The sequence below is a fragment of the Oncorhynchus clarkii genome, unplaced genomic scaffold (assembly GCF_045791955.1).
Source record: "Oncorhynchus clarkii lewisi isolate Uvic-CL-2024 unplaced genomic scaffold, UVic_Ocla_1.0 unplaced_contig_5256_pilon_pilon, whole genome shotgun sequence".
NCBI lineage: Eukaryota > Metazoa > Chordata > Actinopteri > Salmoniformes > Salmonidae > Oncorhynchus > Oncorhynchus clarkii.
The window spans coordinates 28078-48251 of NW_027258287.1; the positions used below are offsets into that span (position 1 = coordinate 28078).

The window sequence follows — 20174 nt, forward strand, 5'->3', positions numbered from 1 at the left end:
AAAGGGCTGGAGTACAAAGCCAAAAAACAACCAATGTTGCCCTTTCCCAATACTATTGGAGCTCACTCTATATAATAAATGTACACTTTCATCCACTTAACATTGTTTTCAAACTTTTTATAGGACTTTTAGGTGATGTTGAATTGAATTTCCAAAGTCATATTTTGAACTTTATTTTCCATTAAACTGATTTACTGTTTTATAAATAATAAATGTAGCAATCATGGACACAGCAGAAGTTGGACAAAAAAAGATGTTTGTCAAGTTGTTATGTTAAGTTCTTTTTTCTATATGATCTGTTTTAAAATGTTCAATTAAGACAGAAGGCATATTGAGTTTAAAACATGCTTTTTATTTTTTGAAGCAGACATTTATAGATTATGATTGTATTATATATATATGTTGTTTACCCAGGATAATTTCCTAAAAATTACTAAATCTTTCATTGCAACAATTACACTTTTATACAATCACCATCACCACTTCATGTAGGCTATTATTAGATTAAAACAACTGACACTTTGTAGTTGTGTAATACACCTGATATCATTTTACGTGAGAAAAAAATGTACAGATCAAATCATGTCAACTGTAATAACCTGAAAGGAACGTGCTTCAGTACTAAAGCTGAGATATACTGTATACTTATGTTTCTACAACCTACTTATTATCAGAGCTGATTTTTGCAAGAATTGAAGAACAGAAAAGGGATTTTGCTCACAATTAAAACCTAAAGGCCTATCTGGGTGTCAAAGTCGCACCGCCCACACCTGTGTTTTACAGTGAAATTGTGTATCAAGGACTGATTCAATCTGCTCTATTTCTTGTTTCTGATTATTTTATAATCACTACAACTGAGTATAGTTTCAATGACGTCACTTAGCTCATCCAGGCTCTGCTGTAGCTGATCAGCTGTCTGTCTGATCGTCTGGGTGAACTTCATGGCCTCTGACTTGACCTCAGCCTTTGGTTCTTCACATTCAGGGTTCAGCTTAGTCATGGAGTCTGTGTCCATCAAGTGTAACTTACTGCTATCACTAGACTGTTTCTCAGCCTTCGCCTGTCGTATGTTGTGGATCTCTTTTGCATCCATGACGATGAAGAAGATATCAACTGCTACAAAGAAAGCAGAGACTATTCCTGTTGCCATCTCTAGAGCACGCACTGCCCTAGCAATTTGAGCTGCCACCTTGCCACTGGAGGCCACATGGACCAATCGGACAAGCTCTGGGACGCTCACTAGGCCCCTCCCAACCATCGCCCCAGCATTTGCTAGCTTCTCTGCATTTAAAATGCCTCTTTCTGTGGTAAAGGAGCCACTCATCTGCGGTGTCTCCAAACCCTCAGCGATGTTTTGTAGAGATGTCACCACAGAGTTAATCTTCTCCTGGAACTCCTTGATGATGTTGTTGATGGCTTTGCGGTCAGTAGACTGATTGACCATGTTGGTGATGTTGGATACTCCGGCTGTGGCTCCACCAGCGACAGCCACCCCAACACCCACTCCTGTAACGATCAGGGAGGCGCCCAGAGTGAAGGGAGCCAGGATGAGGCCTACTATGGAAGTGATTCCTCCAGCTGCCCCAATAACACCTCCAGTCAGACTGCCTATGGTGGTGCCCTGGTGCACACACTCCAAGCCGTCTGCCAGGGTTCTCAGAGTGTTCAAGTTTGTCTGGAGCTCCTCCACAGTTTTTTCATTCTGTAAGAAAATGAATTTAGACAGATGGATGAATGGGTGGACAGACAAACATATCATTTGATTGAAGGATGGAAATATGGACGGAATTTATGGATGAATGAGTGAATGAACAAACAATTGTATCATATCATCATGTATTGCAAACCTTTTTTGTGAGGAAACTAATAATGAAGGGTTTTGCCAGGATTTCACCAGCTGAAGGTCTACTGGTCGGTTCTTGTTGGAAGATGTCACACAGTAGTTGATGGAGCTCAGGTGAGAAACTCTCTGGGAGAGATGGGTAAGGACCCTCCCGTATTTTGGGAATGAGCTCTATTGTGCTTGCTGCAGTGAACTGTTATGAAAGAACTGTTACTATCACACTGCGTGTTGCTTTAGCAAGAGGCAAATGAGGAGATGGAGACATTACTTACTGCACTCTGAAGCATACACAACTCGTACAGCACACATCCCAAGGACCAAATATCACTGCAAATGAGGGAAAATGCATTGATATTTCACTCTCCATAGGGATTTCTCATGGGAGGCAAATGTTCATTATAGAAATATTATCTTTGTTTTTGCCAAACATATGACATCACAGGGTTGCAGGTCCCCTTTGATAAATGTGTCTTTGTTTTTATTTAGAATTTACCTTTTAGTGTCATAAATTCCACCAGTCAGAATCTCTGGGCCTAAATAACCCTCCATTCCATTGTCTGAAGATCCAGATGGGGAAGCACTGGGAGGAGAGATACTCATTAGCAGACAAACATTTAACAGGATGTGACATCTATGTATTCAAATCCATTTTCACCAGTTTTTTATTATAAAAAAACGAAGGTAACTTACTTTTCATTGACTCTTCCGAAATCTCCCAAACAAAGTGTCCCAAATTTTGTGAGGAATATATTCTAGTGACGAAAAAAATATATATATTTAGTTGAGTGAAAGCAAAACAGCTAATTAACCATTTATATCACATCAAATAGCATATACAGTTAATTGTCCCACATAAAGGCTATATTCAGGACAACTCTAACCCTAGTCTTTTCAAAAAGATGATGAATATGTACAGAATAACCCTAAAAGCACCAACAGGGGTCAAAAAGTCTTGATTTGTAAACCCTTGTTTTGATCGTTAAGAAATATTAGGACGTTGTCAAGTAACTAGCTTCCGACCACAACACAATTTATTATTATTTCTGTGTTTATATGGAAGAATGAAAAATGATATATATATTTTGTATACTAGTGTTGTGTGGGCGGCTAAGCAAAACATTTTGAAAGATATAGATATGGCTCCACCACAGATTTGGCCCCTGGGGTGCGTGGAAGCCACTAACTCAAAAATGACAAAAACGTGTAAATACATATTTAAAACCAAGGGACTCATCTGAAGTCGGAACCGTTGATGTGCCAACTTCTGTTTGAACCAGAACCATTTGGGCTACAAACTAATGTGACCCCACTGTGAAAAGGGGAGATTCTCACAAACACGATGGTGCTCTCCGTTTATACATTTTGAAATGTTTTATTTCACCTTTATTTAACCAGGTAGGCTAGTTGAGAACAAGTTATAATTTACAACTGCGACCTGGCCAAGATAAAGCAAAGCAATGTGACACAGACAACAACACAGAGTTACACATGGAGTAAACAATAAACAAGCCAATAACACAGAAGAAAAAAAATAAAGTCTGTATACAGTCTGTGCAAAAGGCATGAGGAGGTAGGCAATAAATAGGCCATAGGAGCAAATAATTACAATTTAGCAGATTAACACTGGAGTGATAAATGAGCATATGATGATGTGCAAGTAGAGATACTGGTGTGCAAAAGAGCAGAAAAGTAAATAAAATAAAAACAGTATGGGGATGAGGTAGGTAGATTGGGTGGGCAATTTACAGATGGACTATGTACAGCTGCAGCCTTCGGTTAGCTGCTCAGATAGCAGATGTTTAAAGTTGGTGAGGGAAATAAGTTTCCATCTTCAGCGATTTTTGCAATTCGTTCCAGTCACTGGCAGCAGGGAACTGGAAGGAAAGGCGGCCAAATGAGATGGTGGCTTTGGGGATGATCAGTGAGATATACTTGCTGGAACGTGTGCTACGGGTGGGTGTTGTTATCGTGACCAGTGACCTGAGATAAGGCAGAGCTTTACCTAGCATTCACTTATAGATGACCTGGAGCCAGTGGTCTGGCGACGAATATGTAGCGAGGGCCAGCCGAATAGAGCATACAGGTCACAGTGGTGGGTGGTATAAGGTTATTTGGTAACCAAACGGATGGCACTGTGATAGACTGCATCCAGTTTTGGAAGCTATTTTGTAGATGACATCGCCGAAGTCGAGGATCGGTAGGAGAGTCAGTTTTACTAGGGTAAGTTTGGCGGCGTGAGTGAAGGAGGCTTTGTTGCGCAATAGAAAGGCGATTCAACATTTGATTTTGGATTGGAAATGTTTAATATGAGTCTGGAAGGAGAGTTTACAGTCTAACCAGACACATAGGTATTTATAGTTGTCCACATGTTCTAGGTCAGAACCGTCCAGGGTGGTGATGCTAGTCGGGTAGGCGGGTGCGGGCAGTGAACGGTTGAAAAGCATGCATTTGGTTTTACTAGCGTTTAAGAGCAGTTGGAGGCCATGGAAGGAGTGTTGTATGGCATTGAAGCTTGTTTGGAGGTTAGTTAGCACAGTGTCCAAGGAAGGGCCATAAGTATACAGAATGGTGTCGTCTGCGTAGAGGTGGATCAGGGAATCGCCCGCAGCAAGAGCGACATCATTGATATATACAGAGAAAAGAGTCGGCCCAAGAATTGAACCCTGTGGTACACTGAACTCTGTATGCAAGTAGTTGGTGAACAAGGTGAGGCAGTCATTAGAAAAACCAAGGCTATTGAGGAGTCTGCCGATAAGAATACAGTGATTGACAGAGTCGAAAGCCTTGGCCAGGTCGATGAAGACTGTTGCACAGTACTGTCTTTTATTGAGGGCAGTTATCATATCGTTTAGCATCTTGAGCGTGGCTGAGGTGCACCCATGACTGGCTCGGAAACCGGATTGCACAGGGGAGAAGGTACGGTGGGATTCGAAATGGTCAGCGATCTGTTTATTAACTTGGCTTTTGAAGACTTCAGATACGCAGGGCAGGATGGAAATAGGTCTGTAACGGTTTGGGTCTAGGGTGTCACCCCCCCTTTGAAGATGGGGATGACCGCGGCAGCTTTCCAATCTTTAGGGATCTCGGACAATACGAAAGAGAGGTTGAACAGGCTGGTAATAGGGGTTGCAACAATGGCGGCGGATAGTTTTAGAAAGAGAGGGTCCAGATTGTCTAGAGCAGGTGATTTGCACGGGACCAGGTTTTGCAGCTCTTTCAGAACATCTGCTATCTGGATTTGGGTGAAGGAGAAGCTGGGAAGGCTTGGGCGAGTAGCTGCGGAGGGGAGGGGGCAGAGCTGTTGGCCGGGGTTGGAGTAGCCAGGAGGAAGGCATGGCCAGCCGTTGAGAAATGCTTATTGAAATTTTCGATTATCATGGATTTATCGGTGGTGACCATGTTACCTAGCCTCAGTGCAGTGGGCAGCTGGGAGGAGGTGCTCTTGTTCTCCATGGACTTTACAGTGTCCCAAAACGTTTTGGAGTTAGAGTTACAGGATGCAAATTTCTGCTTGAAAAGCTAGCCTTTGCTTTCCCGACTGACTGCGTGTATTGGTTCCTGAATTCCCTGAACAGTTGCATATCGCGGGGACTATTCAATGTTTTTGTGCTGGTCATGGGCATTCAGGCCTGGAGTTAAGCAAGGGCTATATCTGTTCTTAGTTCTGCATTCTTTGAACGGGGCATTGAGGTTTTACTTAATTTGTACTATTTTCAAAATTCTAAAATAATAGTGAAGACATCAAAACTATGAAATAACACAAAAATATATTTCATATTTGAGATTCTTCAAAGTAGCCAACCTGCCTTGATGACTTTGGTGTTTAATGATGGTTCTCAAACCTCCCCTCGGAGAGTAATTTTAAATGTTGTTGTAACCCTGAACTAGCACACCTGATTAATCTAATCAACAGCTTGATGATTTGATGACTAAATAATTTAGGTTTGTTATCTTTGGAGTAAATCATAAACATTGAACATCTGGGGGTCCCTGAGGAGAGGGTTGAGAACCACCTAGCAGACTAGTGTGTACCTGTGGTCTGAGGTCTCTGTGAAGAAGGCCCAGGCCATGGACATGCTTCAGGGCCATGCAGATCTTGACAAACCAGTCCATGATCTGAGAAGTAAAGCAGTCCATAATTCGTTTAGCCTAAAACATTATTTTTTTAAATATAATGTAAAAAATAGAAATGGCTTTGTTCCAGGCTGACCACATTGCAGAAGCCTGACAGATCTCACAACACCTTGATAGGTGAATATGTCAGCTAATATATGATATAGTAATCTGATGCCCAACTGCAGAGTTGATGACTAGGCATGCAACCATTGGTTGAGGCAATGCGACATCTGCAATGTAGTCAGTCTGGAACACAACCAATATGTTATTCCATCAGAAACCTGTTCTTCGGAAAATGGGTTCCCTTCTTTGATCTTCTGTGCAAGATTTCCACCGTCACAATGGTCCATCACTACATAGTAACTTTCATCATCTGTGAAAATGCAGAGTTTGTGTGAATGTATTATTGTGGAACATATTGTTATAGCATGCTAGCTTACTTGCAAACATATTGGAGTGGTTTCCCAGACAGACATTAAGCCTAGTCCTGGACAAAAATGCATTAATTTAAAAAAAAACATTTAGTCCAGGATTATGATTACTCTGTGTCAGAGAAACCACCCCTAACATTGTCTCTCTAAACTGAAAAGGAAACATGAGTCACCTTGGAAAGAGTTCTTGTGGCTTGAAATATGGGGATGATTTATCTGCAGGAGAGTTTCAACCTCATCGATTATGTCTCCAGCACTGGAGTTCATGACTGAGGTCTATTAAAGCAAAAAAACACAGTACTAAATCAAAACCAAACACTTTACTTTATAAAGGTTTCTAAATTAAGCATAGCTGTGTCTTCCTTCAAATAAAACTGTATTTAAACCTCTGGAGTCTATTGACACACCGGTGCGTCAATCTAAGTATCATAATGAAAAAATTCATCAAAATCTGTCAATTTAATCTAGAGATATCTGCTTCTCAATCCACCACATCTGCATAAGGTGGCCTTCCACATCTGTGGTGGAAGGTGCCCGAGCTACAACGGTGTTTGTCAGAACATGAGACATCCCAAAAACTGGTCTTCTCACGAAAACGTTTGTAGCGTCCGAACAGTTAGGCCTACAAAACTAATATTGCCACCCTACGTAAAGACGAGACTCTCAATAACATGACAGGGGTCTCACATGAATGGAAGTATGGAGTTAGGTTTGACCCTACCCAGAAAAAGGAGTTAAATATATATATATATATATATTTCCTGATAATATATATATATATATATATATATATATTTCCTGAGCTACTTATATTTCCTACATATTCCTATTACATTTATTGACTCTTTTTTTTTGCCATTTATGAATGTGTTCCTCAATGTGTTTCTATGGGCTATTATAGTAAAGGCCAAATTCAATACTTTATCTTTTTTTTATTTTATTTATTTTTTTATACCTAAATGTGTCCTTAAATCAAATAGTTAAGTGATCCAATCTTAGACCATATACAGTATCATCTTAAATCATAAAGTAACAGTTAGTATCTGGGGTGGCCACCAGCTGCATTAAGTACTGCAGTGCATCCCCTCCTCATGGACTTCACCAGATTTGCGAGTTCTTGCTGTTAGATGTTATCCCTCTCTTCCACCAAGGCACCTGCAATTTCCTGGACATTTCTGGGGGGGATGGCCCTGGCCCTCACCCTCCGATCCAACAGGTCCCAGACATTCTCAATGGATTGAGATTCGGGCTCTTCGCTGGCCATGGCAGAACACTGACATTCCTGTCTTGCAGGAAATCACACACAGAATGAGCAGTACGGCTGGTGGCATTGTCAGGCTGGAGGGTCATGTCAGGATGAGCCTGCAGGAAGGGTACCACATGAGGGAGTAGGATGTCTTCCCTGTAACTCACAGCGTTGAGATTGCCTGCTATGACAACAAGCTCAGTCCGATGATGTTGTGACACACCGCACCAGACCTTGACGGACCCTCCACCTCCAAATTGATCCCACTCCAGGGTACAGGCCTCGGTGTAACGCTCATTCCTTCGACAATAAACGCAAATCCGACCATCACCCCTGGTGAGACAAAACCGCAACTCGTCAGTGAAGAGCACTTTTTGCCAGTCCTGTCTGGTCCAGCGACGGTGGGTTTGTGCCCATAGGCGATGTTGTTCCCGTGATGTCTGGTGAGGACCTGCCTTACAACAGGCTACAAGCACTCACTCCAGCCTCTCTCAGACTATTGTGGACAGTCTGAGCACTGTTGGAGGGATTGTGCATTCCTGGTGTAGCTCGGGCAGCTGTTGTTGCCATCCCGTACCTGTCCCGCAGGTGTGATGTTTGCATGTACCGATCCTGTGCAGGTGTTGTTACACGTGGTCTGCCACTGTGAGGACGATCAGCTGTCCATCCTGTCTCCCTGTAGCGGTGTCTTAGGCGTCTCACAGTACGGACATGGCAATGTTTTGCCCTGGCCACATCTCCAGTCCTCATGTCTCCTTGCAGCGTGCCTATGGCACGTTCACGCAGATGAGCAGGGACCCTGGGAATATTTTATTTTTTCCAGAGTCAGTAGAAAGGCCTCTTTAGTGTCCTAAGTTTTCATAACTGTGACCTTAATTGCCTACCGTCTGTAAGCTTTTAATGTCTTAACGACCGTTTCGCAGGTGCATGTTCATTAATTGTTTATGGTTCATTGAACAAGCTTGGGAAACAGTGTTTAAACCATTTACAATGAAGATCTGTGAAGTGAATTTTTACGAATTATGTTTGAAAGAAAGGGTCCTGAAAAAGGGAATTTTCTTTTTCTGCTGAGTTTGTGTCCTCTGTTCACAATTGTCTTGTTGGTTATTGTTCCCATGTCCGTTGGTCCTGCTTTGTTGTTGCGGCTTCTGTCCTGCGTATATTGTGCTCTTGTTTACGGGTCTTGTCCAGTGTGTGTTATGGGTCTCGTCCCGTGTACTTATCAGAGGTTTACCCTCGCTCTTTTGTTTGGGTTACATCCCTGTGTTTTTGTATACGTGTTTGTTTTGTGCTTTGTCCCCGTGCCTTTTCATGCCATTTTGTATTTTGGGTGGAGTCTTAAAAACCCCTATTACGTATTCCTGCGCTTGTCGCCAATCATTTATACAACTTGTTAAGCTTAGTCTTTTAAGATTTAACGTTGATTTAAAATTGCAACACACATTACAGTAAAACAATTGAATGAAACAAGTAAATTAAGTACAAAAAGAGACTCACATGTGGTGGCCTACAGTATGTTGGAATTTACAGAGCAAAAGCAGACAAGTGCCAAATTCCTTAAAAATCTATAGTGATCTATAGTCACATAAAAAAACATACCTTATTTAAAAGCGTTACTCTCAAAGAAAACCAAATGGTGCCCACTTACCTCATTCAGTTTGATCTCTTTAATGACAAACTGGTCCCCATTTTTGTCAGTTGCAATGACACCATTCTCTACCTTCCTCAGGATAGTGTATCCTTTCTTCTCAAGGACACTCGGTGTATTCCCCATCTTTGGATTTAGCTAGAATACAGTATGGTGTCCTTGGTTAATAATTAAAATGTGAAATATGTGTGTTTAGTACAATAATTCAAATTATAAATAAGAAGTTGATGAATAAGAAGCTCAACAATTATTTTGTAATTGTTAAAAATGTGTCCCTGTTAAAATACATTGTTTTGAAATGCAACCTACAATAAATTGTTCATGCAATTCAGACGGGTTAGCCAATTGACATTCATGAACAACCAGAAATAGGTATACATTTTTTGGTCTATTAAGAAATCTAAACTTCTGTTTTTGGTTGTTGAGTCAATTAGACCATGCCAAAGTCAAGATTTGATGAGGGGTATTTCACTCAACTCTGCTGATGAGTACTTGTCTCCTTTCTGACAGGAATAAAAATCATCAGGAATAAAGGGACCCCTGACATAATAGGACCCATCTTGACTGCATTCCACAGTAAAAAACTCATGGAAACGGTCAACTGTGGTGTTAGTGTGAAAGTTTGGGGATGCTTTGCCGCCTCAGGACCTGGACAACTTGCTGTAATGGAAGGAACCATGAATTCTGCTGTGTATCAGAGAATTCTACAGAAAAATGTCAGACCATCCGTCTGTGAGCTGAAGCTGAAGTGCAGCTGTGTTATGTAGCAAGACAACGATCCAAAACACACAAGTCTACATGAAAAGGGCAAAATATCGACACATTTCAAGTTTTGGAATGCCCTAGTCAAATTCTAGACCTAAACCCAATCGAGATGTTGAGGCAGGACTTGAAAGGAGTTCATGCTTGAAATCCCACAAATGTCGCTGAGTTAAAGCAGTTATGCATGGAAGAGTTGGCCAAAATGCCTCTACAGCGACTTGAGAGAATGATCAACAGCTACAAGAAGCGTTTGGTTGGAGTCATTGCAGCTAATAGGTGGCAATTTTTTTCTCTTCTATTTACCTTTTACTTTACATCTGGAAAAAAAAACATTAAATACTCCTCTTTAAATGTTCTGTCATCCTAAATTTGGACAAGAGGACACACTCCCTATATTTTCCGTTATCGTTTTTGTGACATTATAGGCAGGGCTATCTCTATTTTAAAGTAGTCCATTTCCGCCACCTACTGTGCAGGATTGTGTATAGTTTAAACAGCAATAAAGCCAAGTCCCTAAACAGTGCTGGAATATTTGTTCAGAAATACAATCAGCGATGGTGTCAAGGTTACTGTCTGTATAAGTGGGTGTTCCCTCTCTCGTGCGACCTCACATTTCCTCAATAATCTCTGGCATGCTCACGCGAGAGAGGGAACAGTTGACTCTGGGCTATTTAGCTCGCCAGAGGGGCTTTAAGTAGACCAGAGTGGCCCTGCCCGATCAGAAAATCTTAGGGAGCCGAATGTTTTGCTTTCTCTTCTGTGTCTGATATAATACATTGGCTCATCTCTCCTGCTGACCTGGATGGAATTTTGTGATTCCTCCTGGGGGTGGCAGGTAACCTAGCGGTTAAGAGTGTCGTGTCTGTGACTATCATTAAATGTAAAGACTTATTTTATCAAATCAATTATCTGTGTAATTATTATTATGTGATTAAACTAATCATGTAAACATTAATTAACTAGGAAGTCGGGGCACCACGATTTAAAAAAAATAAAGTCTCTATTTCCCGAATCGACTCTTCAGATATTTTCGTATCTTATCAGTCTTCCATAAATTTTTATTGTTACCTGATTAGTTTCCTTCCAAACGTCGTACAATTCTTGGTCATCTGCACGAACCCTAGTTTTCAAAACGAATCAGTAATATACAAAATTGGCTTAATTATTAATTTACTGACTAACTAAAAATCACAGAAATACATCACAAACAAACAGTAGATATTGGTTAGTAACAATGATAGAAAGTCCCTAGTGGGCTAAGCAGATGTGACGGCTTGGTCGGCAAAGTAAAGGGGTGAGGACTGAGAAAGACAGAAGTGATTCACTACACAGTCTATAATTCTATTCTTTGAAATGATAAGCCTTTGCACATGAACGGCCGCTCATTCGAGAATCATTGCAGTTAATTTATTTATGACCATATATCGTTGTGTCTTCTCTGTTGGAAACACTGGCTCGTCCTGTAGATTTCATCAGTCTCTGTTTAACTTTCCCAGAAGTCACAATTATGAAGTGCTTTGCTCAAAGTGGCCACACCCCGTTTGCCTAGAGACTACATCAGGCGACAAGATAAGAGGCGTTGTGCTTTCACAACCATTCTAGATGGTGATAAAGACAGATAAATATGTGCTACCTTTCACTTTGAACAGAGTGCATTGTAGTGTTGGATTTAGTAATAGAGTACTGAGAGAAATAGAAGTGACAGTTTAAGATAGTGAATATTTATTTAAACATTTGTGAGGTACAGGCTGTATCCTTTAATGCCCTTAGTTTCTAAGACCATATCAGATTATCTCTAGGTCAATTTAAGCAACATACTGTTTCTCAGAAATGACACCATCTTTGATAAACATGAGGAAATATCTCTCCTGGTAAATGCCTGTAAACATTTAGAATATAATTACCATACAAATCTATCAATATACTGTTTAGAACTGCTCAGCCACAAACAAATTAGCTTCAAAGCAATTATATCCATCCACATACAACAATAAGAGGTGCACTGTACCAATGAACTTTGCAATTTGATGGATTGTAAAAAACAACAACCTCATATTCCATGATAGGAAGATATAACACAGAACAAAAACATCTAACATTTCTTATAAATGGCTGGGATTTAAGCTACTTTTCCCCACAAGTACAAAGGAAGACATTTTATTTATTTTTCAGGAAATAACTCATATTCTGCATGAGTATCAGAATACCTTAATAGACTTCTAAAATGGTATGTTATTTCTGGATTGTCCTGTTGATGGTATGAATTTCTATTTCAAGTAATGTTCTTACCTTTGAATGTGTTGTCTCTTATCTGCTTTCACTTTGCATCCAGATAAAATATGAAATACTCCTCTGTCAAAATGTATGTCCTCCTAGAGTTGAACAAGAGCACAACCCCCTGTATTATCCGTTATTTTTTTTGTGAGAGTATGGGCAGTACCATTGAGGGCAAGCTCCATATTAAATAAGTACATTTTTTCTTCAACGAACTTATTGGTGCATACCGCCACCTACTGTGCAGGATTGTGTATAGTTTAAACAGGCATAAAGCCAAGCACCTAAACAGAGCTGGGATATTTGCTTAGAAATATAATCAAAGATGGTGGATAAATAAGATACTCAGTCCATTTTCCATTGAAAAACATTTTCAAGGTTCCTGTCTGTAAGTGGGCATTCCATCTCTTGCGTGAGCATGCTTTTCCCGAGCGAGCTCACTGGTCCTCCATAATATCTAGCATGCTCATGAGAGAGAGAGAACAGTTGACTCTGGGCTACTTAGTGTCCCCTCCCTGCTCGCCTCAACGGGGAAAATAAGTAGACCTGAGTGGCCCCGCCCAATTAGAAAAAAATTAGAGAAACATGTAGTTTTGCTTTCTCTTCTGGGATAATGTGTTGGCTGATCCATCCTGCTGATCTGGATGGAATTCTATGATTCCTCCGGGGGTGGCAGGTAGCCTAGCATTTAAGAATGTTGGACTAGTCATCAAAAGGTTGTTGGTTCAAATCTCCGATATGACTAGGTGAAAAATCTGTCTATGTGCCATTGAGCAAGGCAGCCACCAGCCGCGGGGGTCCAAGTCCGGCCCAGATGACTACTTAGAAACAATGGAAGCCATTATTGACACTGGACATGATAAAACAGACTTTTAAGGTACACTATATACAGTTGAAGTCAGAAGTTTACATGCACTTAGGTTGGAATCATAAAAACTCATTTTTCAACCACTCCACAAACTTTATGTTAAACTTCTCTGGGATATGTGGGACGGTAGCGTCCCACTTGGCCAAAAGCCAGAAAAAATGTACTGCGCCAAATTCAAATATACTACTATAAAGATCAATCTTTCATGAAATCACACATGAAAGACACCAAATTAAAGCTACACATGTTGTGAATCCAGCCAACATGTCTGATTTCAAAAACGATTTACAGCGAAAGCACATCAAACGCTTATGTTAGCTCAGTTCATAGCCACAGAAAAACACAGCCAATTTCCCAGCCAAAGATAGTAGTCACAATAAGCAGAAATGGAGATAAAATTAATCACTAACCTTTGATGATCTTCATCAGATGACACTCATAGGACTTCATGTTACACAATACATTTATGTTTTGTTCGATAATGTGCATATTTATATCCACAAATCTCGGTTTACATTGGCGCCATGTTCAGAAATGCCTCAAATATCCGGAGAAAGTGCAGAGAGCCACGTGAAATAACAGAAATACTCATCATAAACGTTGATGAAAGATACATGTTTAACATAGAATTAAAGATATACTTGTTCTTAACCTCTTGAACCTCTGGGGGCAGTATTTCATTTTTGGATGAAAAACGTTCCCGTTTTAAACAAGATATTTTGTCACGAAAAGATGCTCAACTATGCATATAATTGACAGCTTTGGAAAGAAAACACTCTGACGTTTCCAAAACTGCAAAGATATTGTCTGTAAGTGCCACAGAACTAATGCTACAGGCGAAACCAAGATGACATTTCATACAGGAAGTGAGCCAGATTTTGAATGCGCTGTGTTCCAATGTCTCCTTATATGGCTGTGAATGCGCAAGGAATGAGCCTACACTTTCTGTCGTTTCCCCAAGGTGTTTGCAGCATTGTGACGTATTTGTAGGCATATCATTGGAAGACTGACCATAAGAGACTACATTTACCTGGTGTCCCGCCAGGGTACCCCTAGTAAACTGAAAAAAAAATTGTCAAAAATTGCTAATATATGCATATAATAATTATTATTGGATAGAAAACACTCTAAAGCTTCTAAAACCGTTGGAATTATGTCTGTAAGTATAGCAGAACTCACAGGGCAGGCATTCTTCCAAACTAGTTTTGTGGTCATGAAAGTTGGAGCAACTTTGACGTCATCGCCCCCACCCTTCCCAACCACTTATGGATCTGGGGACACTTTCTATCTCTTCCACTAGATGTCCTCATTCCGTAGAGCATTTAATCATTCAAATCGCGCGAGAATTGGCCCTATGGGGGTGATTTGAGTAAGTGCCGCGGGAAAGAACCTGTGCGTTAGTGCGCGAATTGGTCACAGCCATTCCTTTGTTCCAGTACTCAGAAAAGGACCAGACGATGACCGGTTGAATTGAAATTTGTTTTGTGTGTTAAAAACATCATAAAGCTTGCTTCTGCACTTAGTTTGACCTGTTTAGTCGACATATAATATGTAATTTTGAAGTTTTGATGCGCAACTTTTCCGGACCAGAGGACATTTTGGGTGCATTTCAGCTGATGTTATTAGCAGTAGCTAATACAAAGACGCAAGACTTGAAACCAAACGATGTATTGGGTAAGTATGAAGCCTTCCAGAACATTCTGAACGAAGACCATCGAAGGTAAGGGAATATTTATGCTGAAATCTGTGTTTCTGTTGACTCCAACATTATGGAGAAATGTAGCTTGTATCTGAGCGCCGTCTCAGAATATTGAATAGTGTGCGATTTCTGTAACGTTAAAAAGAAATGTAACAAAGCGGTTGCACAAAGAAGCAGTGTATCTTTCTAACTATATGTAGAACATGTATATTTAGTCAAAGTTTATGATGTCTATTTACGTTATCTTGCCGCGCTACCTAGATTTCCTGCGGACATTTTTGAGTAATTTCTGAACATGAACTCAATGTAAATGGACATTTATGGATATAAATGGCATATTATTGAAAAAAAAAATGTACTGTGTAACATGTCCTATTACTGTCATCTGATGAAGATTTTCAAAAGGTTAGTGAATGATTTATTTTTTAATCCTGCTTTTATAATTTTATATTTTCTGGGACAAAATGGCTGCCTCTTGTCTTTGTTTCGGTGGTGGTCTAATATAAATATGTGGTGTGTTTTCGCCGTAAAACATTTAAAAAATCTGTCATGCTGGGTAGATGAACAAGGTGTTTATCTTTCATTTGAGCTATTGGACTTGTTAATGTGTGGAGGTTAAATATTTCTAAGAATAAACTCCTGGCATCAACAGGCTAACTGAGTCTCCTCATTGAAAACATCCGAAGTTCTTCAAAGGTAAATGATTTTGAATGCTTTTCTTGTTTTTGTGAAAATGTTGCCTGCTGAATTTTAGGCTTAATGCTATGCTAGCTATCAATACTCTTACACAAATGCTTGTGTAGCTATGGTTGAAAAGCATTTTTTGAAAATCTGAGATGAGTGTTGTTAACAAAAGGCTAAGCTTGTGAGCCAATATATTTATTATTTCATTTCATTTGCGATTTTCATGAATAGTTAATGTTGCGTTATGCTAATGAGCTCGAGGCTATAATTACGCTCCCGGATACGAGATTGCTCGTCGCAACAGGTTAATGCAACCGCTGTGTCAGATCTAAAAAAAAACTTTACGGAAAAAGCACACCATGCAATAATCTGAGACGGCAATCAGATATAACAAAATTTCTCCGCCATGTTGGAGTCAACAGAAATACAAAATGACATCATAAATATTCCTTTACCTTTGATGATCTTCATCAGAATGCATTCACAGGAATCCTAGTTTCACAATAAATTGTTGTTTTGTTCGATAATGTCTATTACTTATGTCTAAGTAGCTACTTTTGCTAGCATGTTTAGTGCACATGTCCAAAAGCTTGCGCAGATGCAGGCGAACTCGGAAAAACTTCAAAAAGTTATATAACAGGTAGTTTAAACTGGTCTAACTAAGTAGAGAATCAATCTTCAGGATGTTGTTATCATAACTATCCAATAACGTTCCAACCGGAGAATTCCTTTGTGTCTCTAGAAGTTATGAAAAGCAAGACGAAATTATTAGGAACGCGCGTGACCAGGAACTGGCATTCTGCCAGACCAATGACTGGACCACCTCCCATCCGGCTCAACATCACAGTAGAGGCTTCATTCCACATTCTACAGACTATTGACATCTAGTGGAAGGCGTAGGATGGGCAAACAGATCCATATCTTAAAGGGAATTGAATAGGCGATGAGTTGAACATCGACCAGTCTCAGAATTCTCACTTCCCGTTTGGATTTTTTTCTCAGGTTCTTGCCTGCCATATGAGTCCTGTTATACACACAGACATAATTCAAACAGTTTTAGAAACGTCAGAGTGTTTCCTATCCAATAGTAATAATACTATGCATATATTAGCATCTAGGACAGAGTAGGATGCAGTTCACTATGGGCACGCAATTCATCCGAAGTGAAAATGCTGCCCCCTGTCCCTAACAGGTTTTAATCAGATATTGTAAAACAGGCTAGATTTGAATTAGTTATAGTTTACTAAAATGTTCACATTGTTTAGTCATTATTCATAAAATTCCTAACAAGGAGGCAGTTCACTATGGGCACAGAATTCATCCTATCACAAAGAAGTTTTAACAAACTATAGTTTTGGCAAGTAAGTTAGGACATTACATGTGTGCATGACACAAGTAATGTTTCCAACAATTGTTTACAGACAGATTATTTCACTGTATCACAATTCCAGTGGGTCAGAAGTTTAGAGCCAAAAATGTGAATAGTCACAATGATTCACACCCACCTGCATATTGTTGCATCTCTTTCAGCTCTGAGGAAGAAAACATTGATTCTTATCCAATTTCACAAATAGAATTTAAAGACTGCCAACCCACACATTAAAATACTTCGTAAGACTTTTAAATAGTTTTTCATAAATAAGCCTTTATAAATTATTATAAAAGCTTACTTTCAGCTAATAACTATCTCACTTCCTTCATGAGATAATCCTATATCGCATATATTCCCCTTTCAACCAAGCCCAGATACAGGGTTTTTTCATGATATGCTTGATGTGTACAATACATATTGTAAAAACATATATTTTCACAGACTCACAAAAAACTTCTAAGACCGGTGGGAAATACACATCCAAAACGATGCTTAGAACAAAGTGGCTTATGGTTTTGTACCTGTATGAGGTAGACGTGGTCCTCGGTGTGTGACAGCTGCTCCAGAGCACCGCTTCTCTTCTGTAGATCAGTGATTTCCTCCTCCAGCTCTTTGATGAGCCCTTCAGCCTGTGTCTCTGCTGCTTTCTGCTTCTCCTCAATCACATCATAGAGCTCAATATGGATCTTGGAAATTTACTTTATTAAATCTCTGGATATCTGGGTACTGTCCATTAACTTTTTATTAGCACTCGTCTGGTAAGAAAAATACAACAAAAATGACAGATCAAAAATAAGTTAAAGAACAAATAGGTGAATATACTTTGATTATATAGGGGCAAGAAATGACACCTCATGAATAATGTATAAGCAGGATAAGAGTATATTAAAGTGGATCCCACATAGAGGAGAACGATACAAGCTTGTGTGAGAACTCACTCTGCTGAGCGCCACTGCTTGTTTGATCTCCTTCACCTTCTTCTCTCTGTCCTGGAGCATCTGCTGAACATTTACCTCAAGTGTGCTTGACCTGGGCCTGGGGAAACAACCGTAAACAAAATTGTTACTAATCAATGGTTGACAAATTCCCAGGTTTTCTAGAAATCCCGATTGGATGACTCCTGGAATCGGGAGGAAATCCAGGAGTCCTGCAACTTGGATATCCGGATAACCTATGCATTTTGGGGTAAAGTTACTGGAATTTTCTAACCTTATTCATGCCCCATATTTGCTCATTCATTTTTGTCTGCTATGTACAGTTTTTTTTAAATATAATTTTTGATTTTAGAAAAGTGATGTGGGTACGTTTTTTTCCACAAGATCATCTTCACTTCTGACTCTTTTTCCACAGTTAAAATTAAGTGATTTTTGTGGTCCGTCTCAGCACACATCTGGCACAGACACGTCTGGTCGTTCTGACAGAATATGTCACGGAGCCTCTTGTGCTTCTTGCACATCCTGTCCTCCAGGTTCTTCACAGGGTCCACTAGCGTGTGTCTCTTCAGGGTTGCCACTATGGTGAGGCTCCAGGTGAATCTCACAGAAAGAGGTCAGACACACCAGGCAGGAATTCAGGGACTTGAGCTTCCTCCCAGAGTAGAGGTCACAGGCCATATCGCCAGGACCAGCGAAGACAGGGCGCTTCATATCCTTAACACTCAAGACTTAAAATAACCAACTACTTCTCTATGTGACGTGTTGACCCGGAGCTTTTGAAGAACTCCTCTTTACACATAGGGCACTGGGGTATATCACTGGAATCCCAGTAACTTTCAATACAATTCTTTCAGAAGTTGTGGCCACAGGGAGTGGTGACTGGGTTCATGAATAAATCTAGACAGGCAGTTTAATTGCTCTGTCTCTCAAGCAGACTACTTCTAGAGGAAGCCATATCTGAAAATAGAATAGTGTGTTGGTCAATGTCATTTGAATCTGGACCCAAAACCCATATCTCTTGCAAGGTAATCAAAGCCCAGAGAACAATTGAAGTCAATACATTTGGTAAGAAAATTATTCAATACCCTAGGATTCTTAACCTGTTCCCAGATCAGTTTGTACTCTTGCCAACTCCATTTCTGTCATTGTCAAGCCAAACATGACAATGAGTTAGCATGATCGCAGAAACAGACTGCCACTTTGGCATGAGGATTTTATGACCATATCAGATGGTCTCTTCCTTAAGGTACAGACACACCAAGAAATATCACTGCAGATAGGTACTTAGCACAGTAGGAGGCTGTTCCATCTCTTGCTAGAACAAAAGACATTCCTGCTGTGTACCGAGCTGGTATCGACAAACCGTTTCTACTTGTAGAATCGCAATGCTGGTTAGTGGCTGAGAACCTCCATGTGGGGGAGCATACAGAAGAGACAAGAAAAAGAGGACCCTTTTACCAGTGTAATCCACCCCCTTTTAATCATTATTGTTCTAATTAACTTCTTGCGTCGAGCAATCCCGTATTCGGGAGCGTAATCATAGCCTCAAGCTCATTACCATAACGCAACGATAACTATTCATGAAAATCGCAAATGAAATGAAATAAATATAATCACTCACAAGCTTAGCCTTTTGTTAACAACACTGTCATCTCAGATTTTCAAAATATGCTTTTCAACCATAGCTACACAAGCATTTGTGTAAGAGTATTGATAGCTAGCATAGCATTAAGCCTAGCATTCAGCAGGCAACATTTTCACAAAAACAAGAAAAGCATTCAAATAAAATCATTTACCTTTGAAGAACTTCGGATGTTTTCAATGAGGAGACTCTGAGTTAGATAGCAAATGTTCATTTTTTCCCAAAATATTATTTGTGTAGGAGAAAATCATGTTTGGCAAGAAAACCCCCCGAAAATTCAGTCATTAAAACGCCGAACTTTTTTCCAAATTAACTCCATAATATTGACAGAAACATGGCAAACATTGTTTAGAATCAATCCTCAAGGTGTTTTTCACATATCTATTTGATGATAAATCATTCGTGGCAGTTGGCTTTCTCCTTGGAAGCAAAAGGAAAAATACACGCAGCTGGAGATTACGCAATAATTGCGACGGAGGACACCAAGCGAGCACCTGGTAGATGTAGTGTAAAATGGTCAATCTTCCAATGATATGCCTACAAATACGTCACAATGCTGCAGACACCTTGGGGAAACGACAGAAAGTGTAAGCTCATTCCTGTTCCATTCACAGCCATATAAGGAGACATTGAAACACAGCGCCTTCAAAATCT

General features: G+C 40.0%; 1 protein-coding gene and 1 pseudogene across 1 annotated transcript; both read right to left on the bottom strand.

The window, feature by feature from the left end:
* Window positions 1–331: 331 nt before the first annotated feature.
* LOC139396476 (uncharacterized) lies at window positions 332–12444 on the bottom strand. The gene is made up of 10 exons (XM_071143497.1): window positions 12336–12444; window positions 9285–9422; window positions 6564–6666; window positions 6241–6332; window positions 5876–5959; window positions 2534–2595; window positions 2337–2423; window positions 2116–2170; window positions 1848–2036; window positions 332–1702 (listed from the first exon to the last, which is right to left on the bottom strand). The coding sequence occupies exons 2-10, from the start codon at window positions 9408–9410 to the stop codon at window positions 818–820; spliced, it is 1683 nt and encodes a 560-aa protein (XP_070999598.1). The 5' UTR covers window positions 9411–9422; window positions 12336–12444; the 3' UTR covers window positions 332–817.
* A 4653-nt stretch (window positions 12445–17097) lies between these two features.
* Window positions 17098–18779, bottom strand: LOC139396478 (tripartite motif-containing protein 29-like; annotated as a pseudogene).
* Window positions 18780–20174: the final 1395 nt, after the last annotated feature.